The following is a 15,454-nucleotide window of genomic DNA, read 5'->3' as shown; positions in this document are numbered from 1 at the left end:
ATGGAGTTAAAAGCCTACAGCTGATTCAAAATGCTGCAGCAAGAGTTCTGATGAAAATTAAAAAGAGAGATCATATTTCTCCTATTTTAGCGTCCCTTCATTGGCTCCTTGTTAAATCCAGAATAGAATTAAAAATTCTCCTCCTCACATATAAAGCCCTTAATGATCTAGCTCCATCATACATCAGAGATCTGATTGTTCCATATGTTCCTAACAGAGCACTTTGTTCTCATACTGCAGGTTTACTGGTGGTTCCTAGAGTCTCTAGAAGTAGAATGGGAGGTAGATCCTTTAGTTATCAGTCTCCTCTGCTGTGGAACCAGCTCCCAGTTTTAGTCCGTGAGGCTGACACCCTGTCTACTTTTAAGGCTAGGCTTAAAACTTTCCTTTTTGATAAAGCTTATAGTTAGAGTGGCTTAGTTTATCAGGGAGGGAGCCTTCCTCCCTCCCTGTTGGTTGGAGTAAGGGGGAGTCAGGTTTAGCCTAAACCGGCTCAGTTATGGTTGAGGTGCAAACACACCCTCCATTTCTGCTACCTGTATGACCCCCTCTCTTTTCCAATGGTTATGGTCAATCTGACAGAGAGAGGTATCCCAATCCTTGTGGTTTTTAGTATAACAATGACCATCAGTGGGCTCTAGATGGACAAACTGTCTACTTTTAAGGCTAGGCTTAAAACTTTCCTTTTTGATAAAGTTTATAGTTAGTGGCTTAGGTTATCCTGAGCTATCTCTGTAGTTATGCTGCTATAGGCTTAGCCTGCTGGAGGACATAATGACCACTTTCGCCCTCTTCACTACATTCTCACACTACTCTCCAATTTTGCATTAATTGCTATTATTTCAGCTTTTAACTTTATGTTCTCTCTCTTTTCTCTTCCTAGAAGCTACACCTGGCCTGACTCTGTGTCTACCTGTGACACCTTTCTGGAGAAGGGCATCATCCAAGCTTCTGCTGGCAACAACTTAATGCTCACCCTCTACAGATGATCCACATGGCCCTGTCTTTCAGTGTTTAACCCTTTCTCTCTCCTAGACATGGCTACTGACTGAGCTTCTACTGTGACTAATTATATGTGCTCTCTTTCAGACTCTAACCTTGAAAATTGGCTCAGAGTTTATCTGTTCTTTCTTTCTAGATGAAACGACTAACATTTACTTTTCCTTCCCATAGAAAGGACTCCTGGATCAGTGCTTCTTTGTTCTCTTTGTGTCTCTGCTCTGTTCTCTCAAACCCCCAGTCGGTCGTGACAGATGGCCGCTCACACTGAGCCTGGTTCTGCTGGAGGTTTTTTCCTGTTAAAAGGGAGTTTTTCCTCTCCACTGTCGCTACATGCATGCTCAGTATGAGGGATTGCTGCAAAGTCAACGCCAGTGACTGTCCACTGTCTCTACATGCTCATCCGGGAGGAGGGAATGCTGCAAGTCACTGACTGGATGCAATCTGCTGGGTTTCCTCAGACAGAAAAACTTTTTATCCAATTTGAATTAATAACTGAATCTGACTGCATTGTTCAATGGTTAGGATTAATTGGAATGTATGTACCTGACTTCTGTGAAGTGCCTTGAGACAACATGTGTTGTGAATTGGCGCTATATATATAAACTGAATTTAATTGAATTTAATTGTCCCTTAGAAAACTATACTATGACCACATCCTTTTTGTCATAGTGCTTCTTGATGACCACAAATTCTGGTTTGATATTCTTGACAAATATGGAGGTCATTAAAATTCCTTGTTTTTAAAGATATTTCATACATTTTCAGTTGGGTTGAGGTCAAGGCTTTTCAGACTATAAATTCAATGCTAGCTTCCTGTATCCATGCCACAACCAGTTCAGATATGTGTTTGGGTTCATTGTCTAGTTGGAATTTCTAGTTGGGTCTAGTTTTCACCATCCTCCTATTGATTTGAGCTGAAATACAGCATGAAAATACATGCTTTGTGTTCTTACTCCTCTTTAACTTCTCACGTTTCCTTCGCAGACAGTAATTTCCTGCTGGGTAATGCCCAGGGCCACCGGGGCTACCCCATCGTTTACTGTTCTGATGGGTTCTGTGAACTGACGGGCTTCACTCGTACCGAGGTGATGCAGAAGAACTGCACCTGCGGCTTCTTGCATGGCGCTGACACTTGCGAGCATGTGGCCCAGCAGATAGAGAAGGCTCTGGAGGGACGGGAGGAGTGCCGGGCCGAGGTCCACTTTTACAAGAAGAATGGTGAGTGCATAGAAACAGAATCAAGAGATGTTTAAACGCTGTGCACAGCTCACTTTTTAGATTTTGCAAGGGGACTGCCTTTATTCTGATCTGTTAAGGTTGTTAACCAACTTAGTTCTGGCCCATAGGGTTCAAAAGATTCTAAGAAAGTCTGGCTACTTGGAAACAAAATGAAGAAATTAGGGCTGGTGTAAAACCATTGCACAGTACTTTTAATCCTCTGGATCCCAGCACCTTGGATTCAGTTTCAAAATATTGTGGACCAGGTAACATCTCCATCATCTTAGCTAATGTGATTCTTTCTTTAACTGTTTAACTGAGACATGTTTTTTTTTTTTTTTTTTTTTTGCTCTCAGCATTATGAAAAGAGCATTTATTTTTAGATGAGACCTGACCGTATTGGCTGCATCATGAATCTCTTAACCTCATCACAGTGATCCTTTGGAGAGTTGCGTCCTCCTCAAATTCCATAATTATTAACACAAAACAATCAGATATGGAGAAAATGAGAATCAACAGAATTATCTTATTAGCAACTCTTTCATCTGTGCTGGAAGAAATGCTGAAGAGCATTACAGATGTGTGCTGTAAATAACAGAGCTTCAGCTTGTTTCCTACATGGTGATTATGTTTTCTGACTGCAGAACAATTCTTTCTGTTCTGTCTTGAGCTAAACTCCATTCCTGCTGAAATTTTGCTAATCCTTTAGGAAGTCTTGAGCTGAAAACATGTTGCCATGCATGAGCAGAGAGCATATAACCATAGCCGTGTTTAAGCCCCAATGACTGGCACATAGGATTATATGAGTTTAACAGAAACCTGCAGCCTCAAATAGTGAGGAACACTAATGGGTTGCAAAATATCCACTGTAGCTAAGTGCATTCTCTTCTAATCTTTTAAAAGTCCTTAAAAATTATTTAAACCGACCATAAAAAGTTCCTGTTTAAAAACTTTGAAGCAGAAAAGTAGTGATTTAAAGATCAAAGTCTGAAGAGCAGATGTTCATGATGGATGCTGTAGTCTTTATTGTGTGCTGCTTGCATAAGACTGACAGAACTTAGTTCGTTTTGTGCTACACCACAATCTAGTGTTTTCTTTTTTTCTATACACAACATACACAAGCACACCAGGGACACTATTTGAGGAGTATAACATCTGTGATGCAGCACAGCATCATTTCTGCACATCTGCTAATGAGCAAACTGGAGTCTAGTGAGGTCTTGAATTTTTAGGTGTTCCACAAGTAAGGCACACTAAAAACAAAATGCTACAAAATTACATTATAAAATCATGAATTCACGGAAAACCTCAGGAACACCTTTTGACCAGCTAATTCTGGGGGTTTAAACGCTTTAATCCCAATAAAGATTTTTCCACTGATTAGTGAGAAGTGAATAAATAGATTTTATACCCTAATTGTTAGATAATTGTCCAACTTTGCTCTTACATGAACAAATGAAACTGAGATTACAGTACTTTCTGACATGTAAATGTAAGGGTAGGGCAAAGAGCCTGAGGGAAAATGACAAAAAGAAATTGAGAAAATTAAATTGTTTACCCCCATAGGCTTATATTTTCATTGGAAGGAGATTCTCAATAGATGTTTTCTGTGGTACAAACAAAACTATTCTGATATTTGTTACAATAAAGAACTGTTTATCCTTGCTTGATGAAGACCTTTGTTCATTCTCCAACTTTGATTGTGCTTTAGGTGTGGCCTTCTGGTGTCTGTTGGACATTGTGCCCATAAAAAACGAAAAGGGCGAAATGGTTCTCTTCCTCTTCTCATTCAAGGACATCACTGACACCTATGGGAAGGGACACCACAGCAGCAAGAGGGAGGGTAAGCTGCAAGAAAAAAATTTGTTGTTTACCTTGAACATGATATATGAGTGAACCACCTGCTATTATTTCCTCTGTTCACTCGTGTTACTTATTGTCACATCCCCCACTGCACGTTTGTTTGGTCTGACATTCCTTCACTGAGCTCCAAAAGGGTTTCTAAAAGGGGGTTTGATTTGGACAGCCGGCGTCCTTCGGTGGAATCTGAACTCACCTGATACACATACTAAGAATGATGCCAGGTGAGGCAACATTTTGGGTTTAATGGGTTTATTTTTATTTTCAATGCTTGAAACCTTCAGAAGACAACAGGTGCAGGAGGAAGAGCAGCTCTCACTTCCGTGAAGCCAGAAAACATGGACGCACCATGTTGTACCAGCTGACCAGCCATTTCTCAAGAGGAAGCAAAGGAGATGTCAACCTGAGTGGAGTGAGAACACATTTATTTATTTAATTATCAACTAGTTTTACAAGTTTGCTGATTGATCACCTGGTTAATTTGTGGAGGCTTTATTATACCTGGGCAATATCTGCAATAAGAAGAATTTACTTTTCAAAAATCTGTTTTACAAAGGAGTTCTGGCAAAGATATTACTGCAGTAAATGGAACCTAACCTCACAAACATGAAGAGTACTATCTGAAAACAAACAAAAAATGTAATTTCTTAACATGAATAAATATAGTCAAATTAAAGTTTTTGTTAAAATTTTGTTAACTTTGTTAAAACTCTGTGTCTCCAAAAAAAAAAAGAATTATTTTAAAGGTGCACAAGGGTGGCTATAAATGTGGAGATCACTGTATGCACTTTAGGCTCAAATGAAAATTTGAAAATGTAGGTGCTAAGATGACCTGCCTGTAATACAGGCTTGTCATGCTTTAAACATCTCCAACACAGAAAAGCAAAAAGTCCCAACGTAGCAGAAAACCCTGCATCTAGCAAAATCATCTGACCATGACAACGTGCGTCTTCAGTTCCCAAACAGAATCAGATTGCTGTTAAAAAGAGGTCATGCACCACTATAGAAACATAATGCTGGCATAAAATCCAAACTGAGCACAAATTTAGAGAAAAAAAGGGCTTCTGTGCCACAGGGTTGTTTTTACACAATAGTAAACAAATGAGATGTAAGACTGTATGTGGACTAGGTTAATTTTTAGCTATGGTTAAGGATTTTCCCAGTGTGCTGGCTTTCATTTCCTTTCAAGTGTGAATCTGTGTCAGAAAGCTGTTTAATGTGACAAAACAGATGCCAGCTAAGGTATACCAGGATACTTTGAATGATAAAGCTGTGCTCCTCTCTAAGCAGTTGTATTCATGACACATTTTGCCCTGAAAAGCAAAGGGAGCAGTTTTCCTCTTTGAGCACAGTTTTGAGATAATCCAACATTGCCTGTCCTTCACAACATGCATTCTTTTTGCAAAAGGGCTTGAAGCAATTCAAAATCTTTTGGGCAAAACATAAACTGAAAGCGAATTTGTGTGACTGATTTTGGCAGTCAACATTTAGATATTTAATAAAAAGGAAACAAAATGTGTCTTAGGGAGATTAATTTACCTATTAGGTAAAAGTAGAACAGTTCATTATTTTAGCTCAGACCATAAAAGCTAACGATAACATAGAGTAGCTCTGTTCCTTCTCCAGATGAAATATCCACCTTTGCTTATTTCATTTTTGCCCCACAGGTAAAGAAGCATGATAACCAAAACATTTTCACAAGGCTGTTTATTTGTGCTAATGTGATTTCTAATTCCAGAGACGTATGTTAGAGTGTACTATCCAATAATATTTAAAAAAATTGTAATGATAATAAAGGGGGCTACTTGAATACCTTAAGATGTCTACTTTTTTTTTCAAATCCCACCTGCACAGCTGTAAATGGGAATTATATGTATTTAATAATTAAGTAGTTTTTGTTTATACAGCATATAACACAGACAAAAATCAAGCAAGTTTTCCAAAGTAAAAACATAAAATGCCAAGCGAAAAAATAAAAAAAACACAGGAAAGCTTGGGGAAAATTCTCATGACGCTACATTTAAAAAGAGAAACAGAACTTTATATATTTAAGAGCCCGTTCAAAAAGCAATGTCATCAACTACCTTTTAAAAGAATCAATAGAGTAACCTTTCACTTGAACCCCTCTCAGATTAAGGAGACCCACACCCTATCTCAAAGGCTGAGTCTAATTTCAGTTGCTTGCATTCAGGATCTTATTCTTTTGCTCATGATCCACAAGAAAATGGGTTCTAATACCAAACCTTGAGGTACCCCGAATGTCAAGTAATCTGATTTGTATGAAAATTAAAGCTTCACCTTCTCCCCGTCCTTGCACAATCTAACTTACAATGTGAATAAGCTTCTGAGCATCATGCATGTGCAACCACCAGCTGTTTAAATTGTATATTTACACTTGGAAAAACAATCACAACAGTCAAAACATGAGTGATATCCTGTACATCCACGAAGAGAGAAACACTGCACATAGCAGAATATCTGTATATTCTGACATTCACAATATGTTTTTATATTCAGATCTTATGCAAGCACTCTTGGTTTACACCCTTTATCTTCCTTTTACACGATGCAATTCAGAGTTAATGTGTTCATAACCTCTTCGTAACTGTCTCCAAATCTCTCTTTTTTCACCCTACAGGCTCTTTTTTCTCCAATTTATTCTTTTCCACAGCATTTATTTTATAATAAAAACTCCCACAGGGCAATTAGGTTTTCTTTTTCAAGCTATTTAGTGCAGAAATAACAACTTGACAAGCAACAGAAATGCGGCAGAGGAACAGGTCATGATTTCACCTAAAGAAAATAGAAATCACACCACAGCGGCAGAAAATGCAGACTAAAACAAAAGGTTGTCAACCCATTTCAGATACAGCGTGTCATTACAAACTGTATCACTTTTGTGTCTAAATGTGAAAATTTAAAGAACCAATGTTTTTCTAAACTTAAATAAACCAAACAGTGTGGGCAAATTGGAACAAGACCTTTAGGCCATTGCTTTTTTAGGTTTTTAGCCATTTAACAGCTCAATCTTTTCTGCCCGTTTGTATTAAGAAATCCTTTATCAGGTCCAATAGTATTCCTTGCCAGTATCAAAGCGGTTATTTCTACATATATTAGGCAAATGTAATATTTATTTATTGCTACTGTTCAAACCAGGTTGCATAACCATCAGTCAACAAAACAACTGTTAATTAAAACATGAAGTAGAAACTGAAAATGTTGTTAAATATTTTTCTATTTAGGTCCTTCAGACTTTTGGTTAACTTCTTTGTTAGTTGTTATATATTGTCTGGTATTCTGTGTTCCTAACCACTTCATCATAAACCTTTAACTGTTTATTTTGTGTCCTCTTCACTCTAGCTTGGTTTCTCTCTGCTCCATGTTTGAATTTAATTGGATGTTTTTTGGATTGATTTGAACTCCTTCCCAGCAGCATCTTTATTTTTAAGGTTCATTAAGGTTCCCTTTATTTCACCTCCTGCCTGCATGCTCTGTGCGTTTAGGTTGAAACTTTACTCCTCTTGACAAGATATTGAGTTGTGTGTAACTGCTGCTGCAGGAGACTTTGTTGGTAAAGGAAATTTCAGTTTGCTTTTTTTTTTATATCTGTCATGCTTATTTTTCCCGGCTGGTAGATTTTTTTCTTTCTCTGCTGAGCTACGCTCTCCATCTGTCAAACTAACCGGATATCTTTCTTGCCTCATCCCTCTGGATCTTCTGTCTCTCCAAATATTTACTACCATTCATCTACCTCTTTTTTTCTTTTCAAGTCATTTAACCAGTTTTCTCTTCTATCACCATTTAAATTCTTTCAATTAAATATTTTGCTTCTCTCAAATACGTCTTCTGTACTGAGGGAGCTTTTAAAGACTCCTGCAGATTCCTGAGTCTGCACCTCCCAGTGGGACATGCCTGAAAAACATCAGTTGTAGAGATTTGTATTTTTGAAATTCATCCAAGATATCACAGTTAGCTGTGAGACGCCCAACCTGTATCCTTACAGCATTTAAGAGCTGTGGTGGAGTGTGTGACATATTGCAGAGGATAGGGAGTGCTGGTAAAAGGGTCCTTTTGAGTGCCCCAGCTATGTGCAGTGTTATGGAGTATTTATATAGAAACACCAAAAAAAAGGGTAAGAATCGTACTTTCAGACTTGAGGGTATGCTGGACACAGTATTGCTTGCTCATATTAATATGCTCATATCCATTAATCTAAACTAAACCTCAACCAAACATAACTTCCACATATGGTCAGAATTAATCACCTAAAAGAGGAATGTGGTCCCTAACACGCCTTAACAGCCATCGCCACATCTCAGAAACTCTCTAATAAGACAGAGAAAGAGCAGAATTGTAGTGTGCAGAGCTCCACATACATAGATCTTCTGCTAAACTGATGCCATCCATGTGTTTATCCTCCTGACATCAGTTAGAATGACAAAAGAGTTTCAGATGAGAGTCCTCCTTACTGAATGTTGTTTCAAATGTATGTCCTATGTGTTTAAAGGCAGAAAACATTTTGTAACTCCAATTACGTTCCTTCATCACACAGAAGGAATAATAAATATGATGACTGATAGTAATGAAGTGCTAAAAAGGACACTTTTTAAAGACAAGAGTCTACAGTTGATATTCTAGAACATTGCATCTACGCAGGGGTTGTCCCCTCTTTCTGCCCCCCCCCCCCCCCCCCCCCCCCCCACACACACAAAAAATGTGATTCTAGGGAGGTATAAAATGCAGTGTATTCACACACACAGCATATAAGCCAGTTTCGCTATTTTCAGCAGCAAGCAAAGCCTGCCTACTCAACCCATGGGTATGCCAACTCCTCATTGACTCCACATGCATAACATTAATTTTTCCTCAGGGCAAACCTAACAGATCTGGTATAATTTTTCTTCTGATGCCCATGCACCCTCCTTTCTAGTGCCTATATGGCTAATATAAAAAATAGTCCCTTCTTCTATGCCACAGGTATCAAATTCCATGATCCTTCAACTGTTAGAGGAATCTCTGCTTCAACACACTGAACAACATAAATAAGTCGTCAGCATCAATCTGTAGAATTTGACCGCATGCTGAGAAGATTATACAGCCATTTGATTCAGGTGTAGCACTAGAAGGTATTTTTATATACTGGTTATGCTGAATCAGAGCACTCCTCCCAAGACTGTCTTATAAATTATACATTTTCCTTGTTGCTGTCTGAGTCTCACAAGCGGTTAGTTTACAGTTTTCCTCTGCCTTCTCACATATCTGTTCTGAAAGGATCTCAGTCTGAAGGCCACTGAAAGGCGAGCGGGAAAAAATCCATCTACAAATACTTTTAGTCATGCTCACACATCTTTGAATAGTGCCAAGGCCATTAAACGGTCAACAGAAAGAGAAGCAGAGTTGTAAAGGTAATTTACAAATAAAAATCTGTCCTGATCTGTCACATAACCTTCACAAAAATGTTCAGTAATTTTTCTTTTGGTAAAGCTGCTTACCAAGGTGCTGACATGTGCTTTTTTGTCAGTTTTGTTATGTTTGAATGCTGTCAGCCTGTAAGTTATCAGCAGCTGTAACCAAGCCACTGCTCACTGACAAAGAACCCAATGAAATTTCATGCTTTTCTGTTAACCAGGAGAAAAACTCTCTGACTTGTACAAACATCGTACTTGAAGTTGTCCTCGTTATAGATCACATTTTTTCCTCAGTAAATACCTTAGCATGCAGGAGATTGAGTTGAAATGCAAAGCTTTAGGTAGCAGCTTGGATTCAGAAATATGACATGCATTGTCAAGTCTCCCTGCAGTGAAAGACAGTGGTGTGTGTTTCACCTCTTTACTGCATTTCTTATTTTAGAAGAAAGGGAGAATGATGTGGAGGTTACTGAAATAGAATCAGTCAATTTTGTCCAAGACAGCTCAGCAGCTTCTAGGCAAACTCAGGTTAGAATTTTATCTCCCAGCCTCTCTGTTATTCACCTGGAGGTTTTCAGAAGTGGCCAAATTGAACGTTACTTGTCCATATTTCATCTTTTTGCCCCTCTCACCACACTTTCAAAGCTATTAGCTCTTTTTCCTGCCCTCTAAACTTGATCTGCTCTATTGTGTGAAAAGTACTCAGGCCTCCATTCTGAAAAAGGGAGAATGGATTGTACACATCATCGAGAATGCTTTCAAACTTGAATTTTAATGTACTACAAATGAAGGACAATGTAAAGATTTTCTGCAATGTTCTGGTTGAATAAATGCATCCTTAAAAATGTTTGCCCAATATACCTTGTAGAAGTTCTCCAGAACAGTGAGGAAATCTTATGACCATAGCTTTCAGTGACCCCACAGGCTCTCTGTCAGATTTAGGTCTGGCTCAACTGTTCCAAGGTTTTGATTTTCTTCAGAAATGTAGAGAATATTAAAGATATTTTTTTTTTACATGTAGTACTGTAACCAGCACTTGTCAGAAATTCCTGCATCTTTTTCCGCTTTATTGTCAGGCTCTTACCAATTCCCCTTCAAGAACACCTGAGCTGTAGTTCAGTTTAAGCAGATTTACTATTTACTAATTGATGCCAGCTAGGTATTAAACAGATCTGCTTGTTTTTCTGTTAGATTTCACAGGATAAATGTCTGTATGCCACATTAAAGGTAAATAACAGTTTTGAAAACATTTATCCTGATCTCATCTTTACATCACAACAAGCTGCCATTTTAATAAGGCTGCCTACATTTTTAAGAGAGACTGTACTTTCCATTCCCCAAAAATGATACCCTACCTTCGACCTAAACTCTGCCAACTGACACTTGGAGGGATAAAGCTCAGCAGGGTATGAAATTATCAAGCCTTTTAATTGTAGTAAGTTTCCTCTTGACTGATCGCAATTCTTTTTTTGTCATTTTATGGTGTTTCAGCACAGACTTTTAAAGAGCTTATCACCGTCTGGATGGGAGGCTGTCTAGCAGAGATTACCCCCAACATTGCTGTATTGTTTTCACTTGAGTTGCTGCTTTACTCAATAATCAGAGGTCAAAGCACAAGAGAGGGTGTTGACATTTAAATTGTCTGTTTTCTGCAAAATGTTGGCGCTGCAGTGTCCATCTGATTATCACAAGTTTCCTCGTGACCATCTGGATGTTAAGTTATTCATTTATGCAGCTTGTCAAGGGTCCTTTTTGAGTTTTGTATAATTAACAAATTAAGCTTAACATTTAAGTGGCTAATATTATTAGATATTTACCCTCACCTAGCACACCCAGTTGTCGTCTAGCAAACAACATTGAACTGATGTTTAAACAATCTTATATGAGATTAGCAGCTGAATGCTGGTTGGACAGTATTTCCTCTTTGAATAGGCCAAGGAGAGGTCATAAAATGTATTAATTGTTTTTGAAAAAGATCATAAATATATTTTTATTACATATTAGGCGCTGTATTGTTATAATATATTTGCATCCTCTTTACGCCAAAAAACACCAAAAAAGTTGTATTATTTTAACTATTATTTCATGTGGACTTGTGACAAGTGTAAACTCTGTTGCACAGAAATAAGACTGCCGCTGGTAAAAATGTGGTAAATGCTGGTAAAACTGTTATCTTTCAAAATGTTATATTTCACAAAATAATCTGACTTTTTGTTATTATTTTAGTGTTATTAGGATAGTAGAAATTTGAATGAAATAGTAAATAACATTATTTTCTGCCCAGTTAGTTGCAGTTAAAATTATTGGACTGTGTTTCTATTTCTGGTGAGGAACAGAGCTGCTCTAAATGTTGTTTGGAAGGAACATGTCCCTCTGTCAGGTTAATTTTGCTTTTTGGATGTAGAACATGATGCAGCTCTGCTCATTTTGTATGATGGGGGTCTAATTTTCAAAGGCTTACTGAGTTAAAATAAACCAGTTGCCTCATAAGGCTACTGTAGATTCTGTAGCTGCTGCGTAACTATATAAGTGTAGTGCAACCTCTTTTATTTCAGAAATCCTTAATCTCACCAAAATAATTCATGTTGAACTCATCAAGTTGTCTGTCTGCTGCAGCAGTACGTTTTGCTTTCACTTTTCAGCAAACCATAATCTGGCCTAGGGCATCAAAAGTCTAGATCTGGCTCTGCAAGATGCTGTAGGAGCAGCTATATCATCATTTAATGCTCTCAGTAACCAATCTTCCGTCTCTTCACTCTTCACATACACAGATCTAAGGCAGCGGAAAAGCAAAAAGAGCAGCATGCTCCAGTCTGAGAAAGCAATACTGTAAATGAGTCGAGGCAAATCGACAGTGTTCACACTAAAAATGAGAAAGGCTGACAGGGGATATTTAGGTTTTATTCAGACTAGATGGATTCTTACAGAGCTATTTGTCCCAGAGGAAATTTAAATCTAGTTTGCTGCATGTGTGAAGAGGCAGTAAAGATTATTAAAAACTGTCATTTGAAGCTTTACTGGGAAGCAGAACAGAAGTTGCATTTATACCTTATGAAAATTTTAAGTATAGCACAGAAACTGAACCATTAATAAATTCTGGCAAAAAAAATAAATAAAATCATTAAGATGTTTTATTTAGTTAGAAAGAATTCATATATAATGGAAACTATTAATAACCACTGTTCTGTCTTTAAAAAGAAATTAATGATCTTCTTGTTGTCCTTTGCACCTTTCTCGGATACAGCGGATAGAATTTTCACTACTGGATAAAAGGACAGAAAATAAACATGAAATCAATATATGCATTAATTAAAAACAGGGAAAATACGGTACATGTTTAACATCAGTTAATGTAATGACAGGCTGCTATATTGCACTCATGGTTTGTTCATGTTGAATGATTGGATCAGCAGCCAAAAACCCACCTACAGAATGTTTTCTGTATTTTATCACTTCCTTCACTAAAGACCGTTTTATTTAAAAAGACATGTGTTTCAATGGGATCACCTGTATAATCACAGGTGAAACTGAATAAATAAACAATAAAATTATTTCAAGATGTGCATAATCTGCATGTAAATGTTAAATCAACAATACTAATTCCTGTAACGAAACCAAAAGCCTGCCGCTTCATACATTTGAGTACAAAAGTTGATGTTTTTACCGATGATGAATTTGAAGAGCAATGATTGCGGTATAATGAGTATTGATACATCCAGCTCAAGAGATGAGATGATAAATTATATGAGTTCACAGGGACAAATCAAGGTTTTAGTGATATTTCTGTGAAAGCTAAAGATTCCTTGTTTTTTCTTTTTCTTTAGTTTGTTTTCTCAAGTAAAGATTTAACAAATCACAAACTTTGTTTTAAAGAATAAGGAAGACGTGTAGACAATTTCAGTTCAGGTTTAATCAGTCTTGTGGTTTTCTAAGGTCCTGATGCATTAAAAACATTGAAAATTGTTCCCTTTACATTTTTGGTAACGGAAAAAAAAAGGTTTATAAATCCCAAAAACTGTGTTTTTAAGAATTTCTGTTCAGTGTGGAATAGTTAATCTTGTCTACGTTTTTTTTAGATTTTGAACTAGAGAAGATGAAATCCAGTCCATTTATATGTGAAATATACCTTTAGTTTTATGCGAACGGGAAGCTGCGAAACAGTCAAAGTTAGTCAGATACAGTTTTCTGACAAATTATTCACATCTTCTCTATCATTCTGGCAATCTTTCATTTTTTTAACCCAGTTCCTGCCATACAAACAGTTTAAAGTGATGCTTCCTCGTGTCTATGCTAAGGAGAGTTGTTAGCTATTCAATGAGAAGTCTCTATTTATTGACTCTGTAAATACAACAAGGCAACTCAACTACTTCCTTCCTTACTTTAAAGTAAGAGTCTCAAACATAGATGCAGGGTATTAAACTTAAAGCAATCTTTATATCTGGGGCTTGCAAGTACTATTATTATTAATTATTTAACAGTATTATTTTGTAAACATTCTGGTTTTAAAATATGCTCCTTCTGGCTTACAGACAATGGTGGACAAGCCTTCTGTACCAGAGTACAAGGTGGCAGCAGTGCAGACGTCACGCTTCATCCTGCTGCACTACAGCGTATCGAAGGCCCTTTGGGACTGGCTCATCCTGCTGGCTACCTTCTATGTGGCTGTTACTGTACCTTATAATGTCAGCTTCTCTCCACACGATGACTCCATCCCTGCTTCTCGCTCCACCATTGTCAGTGACATCTTAGTGGAAATGCTGTTCATTACTGGTAAGAGCAGGAAAACTAAAATGATTAGAAAATTGTAAATTTTTGTGATTTGTTATGAGATTCTAAATTTATAATGTCATATAATTTCATAAACGAAGTGGTTCATAAAAACTGTACACACCCTGTTAAAAATTGAGACCATGTTAAATAATTTTTAACAATAACATTTTTTTTAAATGAAACAAATTTGTTAGGGGGCTGCACGGTTGGTAGCACTGTTGCCTTGCAGCAAGAAGGTCCTGGGTTCGATTCCCGGCCGGGGGTCTTTCTGCATGGAGTTTGCATGTTCTCCCCGTGCATGCGTGGGTTCTCACCGGGTACTCCAGCTTCCTCCCACAGTCCAAAGACATGCCAGTTAGGTTAATTGGTCACTCTAAATTGCCCTTAGGTGTATGAATGAGTGTGTGCAATGGTTGTTTGTGTGTTGCCCTGCGATGGACTGGCGACCTGTCCAGGGTGTACCCAGCCTCTCGCCCATAGACTGCTGGAGATAGGCACCAGCTCCCCCGCGACCCACTATGGAATAAGCGGTAGAAAATGACTGACTGACTGACAAATTTGTTAGGGAAAAGAAAATATATATATCATGTGAAAACATTATATGCAATTCAAAAAAAAAGTCTGCACACCCTTAAAATTATACTTTGTTAAAGCACATTTTTATTTGAATCCAGCATTCAGTCTGCTAGGAGTCCATCCCACATCTTGACAATATTTGCCCACTGTTCCACAAATCTATCAGATTGTGGGGACATTTCTTGTTCACAGCCCTTTGGGGTGACTGGCAGTACTCATCCTGTTCCTCCTTGAACCGAAGAGCAGATATTGGTCCTGCTGATGAGTTAAGGACTCTTCCAGCTCTCCTACAGTAACTACCTGTCTCCTGGAATCTCCACTATGCTCTTGAGACTTTGCTGGGAGACAAATCACTTCTTCGGGCACTTATTGATGTGCCATTCTGGTGGTGTTGGACTGCTTTTGCAACCCCTATATGCTACTACCGAAAAGCAGTCAAACAAATTAAAAGGAAAAAAAAAATTCTATGGCTTTTACCTGCAAAACCATTCCTGTTTTGGGGGTTGTCTCTTTTTTGCCCCCATTTAGTGCACCTGTTGTTAATTTCATTAACACCAAAACAGCTGACACTGATTAACAGCCCCCTCTATTACTGGACTGACCAGGTCAATAATCCAGGA

The 15,454-nt window shown here is 37.8% G+C and overlaps 1 protein-coding gene across 1 annotated transcript in view; it reads left to right on the top strand.

The window, feature by feature from the left end:
• The window catches only part of LOC124874817 (potassium voltage-gated channel subfamily H member 4-like), a 65,928-nt gene that overhangs the window by 19,209 nt on the left and 31,265 nt on the right, over nt 1-15,454 (top strand). The window contains exons 2-5 of the mRNA XM_047376362.1: nt 1,987-2,220; nt 3,932-4,063; nt 4,365-4,492; nt 14,018-14,258. Coding sequence (XP_047232318.1) covers nt 1,987-2,220; nt 3,932-4,063; nt 4,365-4,492; nt 14,018-14,258 — 735 coding nt within the window. The remainder of the gene's footprint in view (nt 1-1,986; nt 2,221-3,931; nt 4,064-4,364; nt 4,493-14,017; nt 14,259-15,454) is intronic.

This window comes from Girardinichthys multiradiatus, chromosome 10, assembly GCF_021462225.1.
Source record: "Girardinichthys multiradiatus isolate DD_20200921_A chromosome 10, DD_fGirMul_XY1, whole genome shotgun sequence".
Lineage (NCBI taxonomy): Eukaryota > Metazoa > Chordata > Actinopteri > Cyprinodontiformes > Goodeidae > Girardinichthys > Girardinichthys multiradiatus.
The sequence above is the reverse complement of the archived record's forward strand: the minus strand, read 5'-3'. Positions and strand labels throughout refer to the sequence as shown.